General features: G+C 42.1%; 1 protein-coding gene across 1 annotated transcript in view; it reads right to left on the bottom strand.

The window, feature by feature from the left end:
* Window positions 1-527: 527 nt before the first annotated feature.
* Window positions 528-11,570, bottom strand: part of alpi.1 (alkaline phosphatase, intestinal, tandem duplicate 1) — an 11,909-nt gene continuing 866 nt past the window's right edge. The window contains exons 3-11 of the mRNA XM_072661107.1: window positions 10,580-10,695; window positions 9,361-9,535; window positions 6,255-6,427; window positions 4,533-4,667; window positions 4,347-4,422; window positions 3,200-3,338; window positions 2,676-2,866; window positions 1,926-2,042; window positions 528-799 (exon numbers count right to left, since the gene is read on the bottom strand). Coding sequence (XP_072517208.1) covers window positions 528-799; window positions 1,926-2,042; window positions 2,676-2,866; window positions 3,200-3,338; window positions 4,347-4,422; window positions 4,533-4,667; window positions 6,255-6,427; window positions 9,361-9,535; window positions 10,580-10,695 — 1,394 coding nt within the window. The remainder of the gene's footprint in view (window positions 800-1,925; window positions 2,043-2,675; window positions 2,867-3,199; window positions 3,339-4,346; window positions 4,423-4,532; window positions 4,668-6,254; window positions 6,428-9,360; window positions 9,536-10,579; window positions 10,696-11,570) is intronic.

Raw genomic sequence — 11,570 nt, 5'->3', positions numbered from 1 at the left:
ATCAGAAATTTGATGAACAGGCTTGTCGGAAAGGTGGCATCCTATGACGGTGCCATGCTCTTCCATATGACCCCTGTCTACAGCAAGTGTTTGTTTATGGAAGGGCTGACCAAAGTGTGGGCCCATTAGCCAGTGTTACCCTAAACCCTGCACCCACACCCACCCAATGAACAGATTACTTATAAAACTATATATAATTCAAAATATCGTATTTCTAAAGTATTTTGGTAACAAAATATAGCGTAATGTTATAAAATACAGTTTAAAAACCTGGTTACTTTCATTATTTGTATATTTGTGTCTCTTTGGCCACAGATATTGTCCTTTGGCTCCCCCAGACAAAACGTTTGGGCAACCCTGATCTGTGGAGACTGCTTGGGTGTTGCTGAACAGCCAAATACACTAATGGATGTGTTTTCCCACATACTTTTGGTCACATGACACCAACATAAAAAATAATTCATGTAAAAACTTTTTCCCCCCAATAAAAACAGACCTGAGTTTCAGTCACTCAAACCTTGGCTCTGTCATCTGGTGATGAGCCAGATCAGGCTGGCTAACGATATCAGCAGAGCGGAGGGGCTGTGTTTGTGTGTCCCGGATTGTAGGGGGTGTGGGGGGCAGTGTGTGTACGGCTCCAGGCAGGCTGCATAGGCCAAAGCATGAGCCACGAAGTGCTGCTCCTTCACTCCGTGGAACAGATGGGCCATGGGGCCTTTAGCGTAAATTGCGACGTCCTCTCCTCCGTGGGTTTCAGCGTCTAACGGGACGGCGGCCTGCTGCATGTACTCCTCATCAACTGTAGGTAGGAAACACACACAAATACACAGATATATAACTTCAACCTCACATGCCTAGTGTCTGAAATCTGTTTCCTTAGTCTTTAGTCTTCTTTAGTTTTAGCATGGGAGCTACAAAGCGAATGTAGCTAACAAGTCATGGAAGCTTACACCGATCAGCCATAGCATTAGCACTATTATCTGCCTAACATTGAGTAGATCTCCTTTGTGCCACCACAAGAGATCTGACTATTCGAGATATGGTCTTTACAAGACATCTAAAGGTGTCCTATGGTTTCTGACCGAATTACCAGGCCATATACAGATACAAGCTTGAGCCACGGCCGATTGTCCCATCGCCACTCCCTTCCAGAGCCTGTTCCTTCTATGCATCCCAGCTTTGACCGCCGGCTATGCACTGTGCGGGTCGAGCAGGGGCTACTGGTGGGCCGTAGACAGCAGATCTACAGCTACAGTGCTGCACCAGGACCTCCCGTCTATACTGCACCCAACTACTAAATTCCGCGGTGAAGCGGAGAGGCGGGACAACGGAGTATGTGTGACAGATTTACCCAGGTTTAGCTTTAACGCTCCAGGTTGCTCAGACTCCAAAAAAGAGTGCAGAGCCATGTTAGCTGTGCGATTGGTCAGGGTTTAGGACTGCCCATTTTGCCCATCGTGAGGAAAGCAATACTGGTGAGCAATACTGATATGGTCAGGATGTTCACAGCAGACCACGCAAGAGTCCTGTAAGTTGTGAGGTGGGGCCTCCATGGATTGCATTGCTGAGCCTTAGGTGCCCACGACCCTGTTACCGGTAATAGCCTGGATTTGGAAGACTGTATGTAGATTAGACTTTTTTTAATCAAATTAAATATCACCTTTAAACATCACCTCAACCTGACCCTAAGCGTAACTTCACCATTTAAAAAGGAAGTGTTTGGCTTTGAGATGTGGAGTGCAGTTCAGGTTCTGCAGTATTTTCCACTGAGCTCTGCAGAAGTGCTGCCCATCCTCAACCTCACAAACCAAGAAGAATTCTTATTTCATTTTCCTCCATGAGGACCTGCCAGAACTTAATGTTTGTTATGTCATCATGGAACAAATGGGTCCTCAGAAAAAGCAAAATAACACACACACACTTACAGTAATCTACTGCTGAAATGTTTGCCCTTGTCCCATTCACATGTACGTATCCAGGACCATTAGCGTACAGTATGCTGGTGAAGGGAAGTCTATCATCAGCCTTTTTGGGAGCTAAACCTTTAAAAACAAAAAAAAACATAATATTACAGAAAAAAGTGACACTTGGTTTTCTGTGAATAAAGTGAATCTGCAGTTTTTAAAAAAATGCTAAAAACAACACATTGGGCCAGAGCAATAAAACACAAAATGTGCAGCACAGTATTTAGGACCTATTTATAAAATAATAATCACGTAAGGATTAAAATTGCTGGCAATTCTTCTTTATAAATGAATAAACTGTTTCGGCCAGACTTTATGAACTTATGCGCTTTATGCGCTTTATGGCCCACAATTTTATAGCCTCTTCATCTGCCCCCTACTGGTCATTCAGCCAGTGGACTGGTAATCGTCTGGCTGAATTTATTAGCCTTTATGCAGCACAGTAAAATAGCTCAGCATGTAGAAATTGGCACTTTCTGTGAGCTACTCTGTTTTTATCGCTGTGTAAAAGATGTACGAGGCCTTTGTTCTTGTTGGATGCGCTATGTTTTTTTGTATAGATTACGTACCTTGAAAAATAATGTATTTAAAATGTGTCTTAATATTTACCAAAAACATTTTTATGTTACCAGCTGTACAATATACCATACTGGTGAGCTTACTCAGCCATGTTGCTTCCAGTGCTTTAAAAAATGAGTTAATTTAACTCACCGAAAATGGGGTTCCCCCGGGGTGTGTTCCCGCCGAACGTGAAGACATGTGAATGATCAGCAGTGACCACAGTGAGGGTCTCAGATTCCTTGGTCAGTTCAGCTGCTCTCTGGACCGCCCGGTCAAACATCACCGTCTCCGTCAGAGCCAGTTTAGCAGTGCCGTCATGGTGCCCGTGATCGATTCTCCCCCTTACAGCCAGAACAAACCAGCAGGACATGTCATGAATCCATTCAGACTGAGTCACTGACCAGTGTACACCACTAGATACGTTCAGAGTCAGGGTGTTGGGTCTGAAATGTGACCATGGGCAACTCCAACTGAGAAAACTGAGCTAACACTTAGCCTGAAAATCCATTTGGCGTTACATAATCGTGAAATGAACGTAGTTCGTCTATTAATGCACTCAACTGTTAAATTCCATTAACATACAGTGCTACCAAATTAGACATGAAATTAGCACTTAATGGGAAAATGGGTTATTTCATAGGAGAGGGCAAAGTAATTAGGCGTATGATAAATACTCATCTTCCACAAAGAGGAAAAAGCCTTTTGGGTTCTTGCTGAGGATCTGAATGGCCTTCTCTGTCATGTCCACGATGGACGGGTCACGGGTGCGGTTTCTGAACACCTCGAACCTCATGTCCTTGGGTTCAAACAGACCTACAATTAGAGAGAATTCAGAAACTCCCAAAGCATGCTGTGACAACGTACACAGTAAATGTGAAATCACAGGGCTGGGGAAGCTTTCACACAACTTCAGCTGCTTGAGACATGACATTGAAATTCCTGGAGGTATGAAGTGGAGTCTCCTGCAGCTCATGTGAAACTTTGCACCACATATCAATTAAAATCAGCACAATCTTTATCAGTTCAATTGATAATGGGCAGCTAAAACCTGATGACCATACACAGTATTTTGGCTGAATTGTTGTGGTCTTGCAGAGCCCAGTGTAATATCTTTTTATGGGGTCCAAAATCCCTGGCAGCGCCACTGACCATACGTCTTTTTCCTGGACGTGTCCTCTTAATTTTTCCAGACAGGATTTGTGTAAAATGTACGAGAAATTGCACAGATTTCACATCAGCGTTTGTTTCTACAGTCGCCATTTTTACATGTTTAAGCCCCGCCTTCAAACCACCACTATTGGTGGACAAGTACCTCCATCTACACCAATCATTGGTCAAATGGCTTCCCAGCACAGTTGATTGACCACAGCCTAAAAATGCCTAAATGCAAATGTAAATAAACACGAACCAGTTCGACTTTACCTCACTTTTTATTTTGTGGATGTATTTATTGTGTGTGTTTGTGTGGCGCAACAGATAACACTGCTACCTGCCAGAGAGCTATCACAGCATGTGGAAGACTGGGGGTCGATTCCCAGTTGGACTATGCTGTGCTACACCAATAAGAGCCCCTGGGCAGGACTCCTAACACTACCTTGGCTCTTGACTCTGTAATACAAGTAACCTTGTAAGTCGCTCTGGATAAGAGTGTCAGATAAATGTAAATCTATTAATATTATGAAAATAATAAATAGTAAATATGTAAATAGTAAATATGGGATCGAATTATGTGGATGGTGCATGCCACAGTGTATCTGGTTCGCGGTTAGTGCGGAATGATAGAGGAATGATATTGAGGTGTAAAGATAAAAATGACATTACCCATCAGGCAGTCTGTGGTTTTGACATCTACTGCATTCAACTGCTCCTTGTTCCAAACATACTGAGCCTTCCTGTCCTGGAAAAACAGTGAATGATCTCAATCACACAGTGCCTGCAGAACAAACTGCACAAGTTCAGAGACCGACCTACAAACCAACGGTTACAGCAAGAGACTGTGTGTTTTACCTTCCGAGCATTCAGCCAGACCTCAATGAGGTTCTTCTTGTCCTTTCGGTCTCCTTTACGTGAAGATGACGATGGGTACTCTGGATCTGGAGTGCCTTTGGGCGTCATATACATCCGACCACCACCGAGAATGACCTAGGAGAGAAATTAACCACTAAAGTACCACTAAAGTTGGAAGACCGATTCATGCTTAGATGACAAACGTCCCATTTTCCCCTCTTTTACACTTTTAAAAAGGTGCTACAATAAGTTCTTTGAGTGATGCCATAGAAGAACCATTTCTGTAAGAGATTTGTGAGCGAAAAGGACTTTTTTAAGAACTTGGTTCTTTACCAATATGAATGTTCTTCACACTAATAGACTAATGGATTAGAACAGATTTACCAAAAGTAGTTCTTCATTGAACCCATTGTAGGACTTTTATTTTTAAGGGTATGTTCCATATGTAGTCAATCAGCTAAGCCATGTTTGGTGTCTGTAGACAGCATGGACGCCATGGGCCCATTCCCTTTCATTCTATGGAAATGAAGCCACAACTGTCCGCCATGTTGTCAAATTTGCAACCACAGTCTGCACAGTGGAGGTGGAGCCAGACCCGCCTGTCAATCACTTTTGGCAAGTAGACACTGCGGATGGAAAGACAGTTTAGAGGAGGAAAATGATATGGAAGAGAGATGAAAATTAGCCTGTTGGGGGGCCCTGAGTGGTCCACTGAGTGGCGCTGTCACTATGATCAGAGGATAGCTGGTTTGAATCCTGGTCATGCTGCTAGCCATCGGCAGCCGAGGCCCAGAGAGAGCACAATTGGCCTTGCTTTCTCCAGGGTGGGTAGATGGTGACCCTGGGTGGGTAGATGGTGCTCTCTGTGGGTAGATGGCGCTCTCTCCACACATCGCTTGCTGGCCATCGCTAGCGTCTGCGAGATGGTGCGTTGGTTGTCCGGTGATGTTGTATCGGTGACAATTTTGAAAAATGAACAGCTTGACAGCTTGACACAGCGAAGGGGGCTTGTGTTGGCCCGCCCTCACAAGTGTCGGTGGTCCAAATTGGGGAGAAAATGGGTGAAAAATGGAAAATAAAAATGGAAAAAAAGTTTATTGGGTTTTGTGACTGAAGCATATGGGGATGGGCAGTTGGAGTACACATCATACTGCCAGCCAGCAGAGGCACTAGTGCATCTAATGCATCTAACAAGCCCCTCAGTTAGCACAGTGCTCGCTACACGCCTCAGTCATCACAGTTGAGAAACTAGAAAAGCAAGTCTATTAGAGATTACTGAACACCTCCACACGGTGTAAGGAGAATGTGTGAGGGTTTAGGAATGCAGTTAGCACAATGCTAATTAGTAAAGAATATACTAATCATCTATTACTGGTTAGCTATATTAGCACTGTCGCTCTAGTGCTAAAACCAAATGTTCAAGAATCGAACATGTCTTGGCTGATTGACTCCATTTGAAAGAGCAGAAAGATTGGTTATGTGTATAATGTTGGTTCATATCACAGCATTTAGCAATAAGTGTCACGCATAAGTAGCCTACCTAGACTAGTGTGGACTAATGGGCTACATATTTAAGAACAACGTGATCAATTTTGGTTTCAGAAATGTTTTAATTTAAAATGATTAATTTTAAAAAAGGCAACTGATTCCCCAGTTTTCACCAACTTCAATTTAGTTTGTGTACTTTTGAACTTTTATAAGCACGAAAAAACCTTTTCTCACGTCAATGTCTGTGTTGGTCACCAGCTGTGTGGAGATGTCGATGCAGCCCTGCCTGCGGGCAGCAGAGGGCAGGTCAGAGTCACTGTACCAGCTACGGCTCACTGAGTGGGCGTACGCTGCGGCTGGAGAGGCATGCTGGACACGAGTGGTGGTCACTATACCCACGGATTTCCCTACATACACAAGGAACACAAACACAGAGACGCTGGATTAATTTACGGCTTTTCCTACAGCATGCAGAGATGGCTTATTTTGCTTTGTAAGCATCAGCGCCACCATGGAGCAAGACCCCCCGAATACCAGGGGGTATCTCGCACATTGCCTCAGACAAATGCTGCTATTTATGATCCAGGTTCTTGGGTTATTCATATATGTGTGGTGTTGTATCGTGATGCAGCGCTGGGTTGTGGAATTGCGGATTTTTTTATTGAGTCTACATCCAGTAACAGAGGTTTCTCTAAGGAACGTTTTTCCTTTCTATTTCTGATTTATCCCCTATTCTGTGTTGGCACATCGTCCGCTAAGGAGAAAACATCTCATGCAGAAGACAAATGTATCCCAATTACGTACTACCACAGTTACACTAATACTACATAGTATCACTCTGTTACTCATGGCAGGTTAGTATACAAAATATTGACACACTAACCTGTTTTCTGCAAACAGGAAGTGATGCAACGTTGCTATGCCAATATATTGCATATCAATGCTGCCATCGCCGCTGCACTTCTGTGTCCTTCTTTTTTTTAAATGTGTGTAGCTCCTTTGTAACCACACTCAAAAATCGACCGAGTATCTATTTTATATATACGTTTTTATCTGGACTCCTTATTAGCGTCCATCTTAACTGTTAGCTCTGTTTATTAGCTCATGCACCACCAACTACCCGTTTCCCTTGGCTTTTTCAGAATCATAAAACTGTTTCACAAGTGAATTCCTTGACTTATCTGATCATTAAGTCTTGGGGATACTCGAATATCATTCAGAATGCATGGCATCTCAGGGCATCTCAGGGTATCCCTTCTACACACCTCTGTACCTCAATGTCTCTCTCTCTCTCTCTCTCTCTCTCTCTCTCTCTGTTTCATACAGTGACACCATTCTTCAGTCTCATTCATACAGTCAGCGATGAAGTGACATGTTTGGACACGATTCAAAGCTTCCACACTTGTTCAAATACACACACTTTCACCAGCTCGATGTGTATACACACACACACATATGGACACAGAGACCTCACACAGTATTTGTGCATATGCCCAGTATATGAGGGTGGAAAGAGTTATAAAAAATGAGAAATGGATGTGCTGCTGGTCTGGGAGGTCTTGGTCAGGTTTCTCTTTGCTTGTTTAATGGCTTAATGTGCGGAAAATGTTTTGGTTTGGTGATCTGTGTATGTGTGTGTGTCTGTGTGTATGTGTGTGTGTGTCTATAATTAGAGGATTGAGCTTCCCATGTCTTCCTAGTCTGGGATCAGGACGCTCTGAGCAATAGATAACCACTCACTGAAACACAAAGAAAGTAATGATAAATACCTGCAAAAGGCTTTAATGCTGCTGAACCTGTATCTGGACTTGGACTCTAGACAGGACTAGACTGGACTTTTCTTGGTCTTGCCAAATTCAGGCCCTGTCAGGAAGTAGCTTTTTGTTGCATTCCTAAAAGCACTGTGCCTTTAGGTGACTGAAAATTAAACTTCACTGGTTCTGCGCAGACGGGCAAAGGGCTTAAATCCATGGCTTTGTCACACTAAAACTGTATCACTCCGCTGGCACATTGACATCAATTTAAAAGGCTGAGCTGAACCAAAGTCCTTATTACTGTTAAAGGTGACAGTTCTGCTGAGAAAACGCTGTTTACAGGAGGTAAAAAGGAAATGAGGTAGGTGTTGGTATGACTTTTACGTGGGAAAGAACTGGAGGTGCAGTTTAATGAAAAGTGTTTTAATGACAGAATCGGGTCAAAGTAAATCCAGAGACTATCCTGATACAAAACAAATGTAAATGGCAGGTGCTTACAGTATCACCAGTTATCTTGGATGGTGGCTCAAAAGGCTCAAAAGGTGGCTCAATGCACCTCCACTTAGTCAGTCCTGGTGTTTTGGAATTAATGTTAATGTTGAACAGCAAGAACTCATTTGATGTGGAACTACTTTGTGGTGGAAGGAACTGACAGCATTACAGCATTTTCAGTATGAAATTCGGGGCTTCTTTGATTTGTTTTGTTTCTTTACTTTGTAAAAACGGTTGTATGGAAGCAATAAAAGACTTGTGACGTGTGTAATTGTGAATAATATAATGTCTGTGATGATCTGCGGCACACAGCCATGATGTAATTCATGATAACACACCCCCTGTCATGTTTTATTGCTTAATTAGAAGCACAGATTGAAACTGTATTGGTCCAAAGTCTAATTAAAGAGCCCTAATTAGAGGCAGTGCAGACCTCCCACCTCAAAACACAGCATTTGCTGGTACCTTAGCCCCTAGCTGTTTCTAACAAAATACCGTTCACTGACTCCTGGAGCACTCACCTTTTTTTCACTGTGGTAATGACGACTAGTCGACTAGTTTTTTGAATGACCCTTCAGCAAATTACAATGAATAGTTGTGGAAGTGCTGATGAGTGCTAACATCACAACAAAGCAATGCAACAATGCATGGAGCTTTCAGCTTTTGTTGCCCAAGCTTTATCATTTTTGCAGTTGTCTAAACCAACAAAAACACCTCCATCTGTCCATTTGTGTATTAATACCTTCCTTAAAAGCTCCCCAAACAGTTGACAGGTAAGCAGAGCTGATTAGAGAACAGTCCTCAGGTCGATGTTCTACTAATCTGTCTCAAAACCAAGATAATTACAAAGCCGCTCATGCCACTCCATATCAGATCTTGCTTTTGCAGAGTAAATAATAAAACGTCAGAATTGCTTTCTGGAAATATTATGGTTATCTTTGATCTACTGAATGGACTCATAAAGACCCATAAAGCCTGCTGACCCTGAGCTGGAACTAAAAACACATGGCTGAACCTGACCCTTGGCTCCCTCGGCCAAGTTCTAACTGTCACTGTCGTAATGGTAGCTTGGTGTTGCGTAACCAGAGGTGTACCTTGAGCCTTGGCGCGGTGCAGGACAGAGTAAACCTCGTTCCCGAAGGTGGTGTTGCACTCGTAGGCCACAGCGTTCGCACTCACACCCACGGTCTTGGAGTTGGCTTTGACCCCGCAGTGATACGCGGTGGCCGTGCTGGCGCTGTCCGCAACCTGCTTATCCACGCTGTAGGTCTGTGCAGAAACACAAAGACCGAAATCCATTTAAAATGCAGTGACCTGAAACACTTTAGGGACAATAGAAATGTTAGATAAGTTCAGAATGATGGACAGAGCAGTAGAGTGCAGAGAAAGAGTGCTGAGAGATGCTGGGAGAATGGGAGAAAGAGTTAAGCTGGGACCATACTCAATTTCATTGGGGTGATGGGCTCCTTAATGGCGCTCAAGTCAATTTTAAGTCAATTAAGTCAATTAATCTTCTTATATTAAACATGATTTTCATCTCAATTAATATTTTTCCTCATTGTCAATTTTTTGTCCAGAGCCATTCTCGACTTATCAGAACTTCATCTGGTCGTTGATTTCTCCAGCAGGAGCATCGTTCTCTTCTTAATGTCTCTCTGACCTGCAATCTGATATTTCCTGCTGTAATGAAGACAAGCAGCATAGCTCTACTGAAAAGCTCCCATTATGTCTCATTATCTGATGCAGTGAAGTAGAACCTTTAATAGAGACTTAATCACCCCAAACAGTCTAATATAGGTCCCTAAATTACTCCCTCAGCCAAGGCCAGCAACAGTGAGGCTTTCCTTGGCTGTGCGTTTGCATTGCTTTTCAGAATGCAGTAATAATTAATAATGGAGCATGATTTTTTTTGCCATAACTTCATATTAAATAGTCTAATCTTGCTATTTTAGCTTCGTAAGAACTACAGCACTGCAATAACAGCTGCCAAAAGCCTGACCATGATCAACCAAAAGCCAAACATGTCTTGCTGTGAGGTCAGCAAATGTACATTTCAGGTGTCTGTGATGCAGGTGATGCTTTTGATGGTGACAAGGGTGATGATGGTAATGGTAGAGATGATTATGAAGATGATAAGATGTAATGAATGTAGGGAAGGTGATGGTAGTAATGATGATGATAGTAATGGTGTCAATATTATGATGATAAATGGTTGTTTATGGGGATGGTGGTGATGATGTCATGATGTGATGATAAATGTGGTGAGTGTGATGGTGATGATGATGAGGGTATTAGAGTGGTGTAGCTTCAGACCTTTGAAAGAGCAAGGTAAGGGAAAGTGTCCATGGCCAGGGCTGTCTCCTCCCCTGAGTGGCCCTCCATCTGCCCCCGCAGTATCCTTGCTGCAGACACTGTGGACACTCCCATACCTGCAGTAGAGCCAAGAGGTGCAGCAGCAAGCTCAAAAATCCTGCAGTACTGAGCTTAGGCCTAAATGCTAAATTATGCAAAAAAAAATATGCTAATTTAATTTAATCACTGTTTCATTAATTACATGAAGTAATTCTTTAAAAGCATGGGTGTTCATTCATGCCTCATCTACCACAAACTGATCTACACACTGTTATGTTATGAGTAAATCTCTCAAAACACTGTATTTACAAAAACACAGGAATAAAATAACTGTTTTGTTGTCTTTATTTATTTTGTCAATATTTAAAACAAAAGTAGTTTAATAGCAACGTAAATTATTTAAATGTCTATAAGCTTTTTGGAAATGGAAAGTACGTGCTGGCGCATCACAGTGGGATTTTCCTCAAAGTAAATCATACTTATAGCAACTGCCTATTTAGTGGAGTTCATTTGTATAATAAGTAATATTTTTAAATAAATGGTGTAAAAACACTCGTGCAGCAAAAGATGTTTCAGTATCCACTATGAATTATTCAGTATCTACTATGAATTATTCAGTATCCACTATGCATTATTCAGTATCCACTATGAACTATTCAGTATCCACTATGAATTATTCAGTATCCACTATGCATTAGTCAGTATCCACTATGAACTATTCAGTATCCACTATGAATTATTCAGTATCCACTCTGAATTATTCAGTATCTACTATGAATTATTCAGTATCCACTCTGAATTATTCAGTATCTACTATGAATTATTCAGTATCTACTTTGAATTATTCAGTATCTACTTTGAATTATTCAGTATCTACTATGAATTATTCAGTATCTACTATGAATTATTCAGTATCCAGTCTGAGTTATTCTGTATCTGCTGTAAGTAATTC

The sequence above is a fragment of the Salminus brasiliensis genome, chromosome 17 (assembly GCF_030463535.1).
Source record: "Salminus brasiliensis chromosome 17, fSalBra1.hap2, whole genome shotgun sequence".
NCBI classification, from domain to species: Eukaryota; Metazoa; Chordata; class Actinopteri; order Characiformes; family Bryconidae; genus Salminus; species Salminus brasiliensis.
The sequence above is the reverse complement of the archived record's forward strand: the minus strand, read 5'-3'. Positions and strand labels throughout refer to the sequence as shown.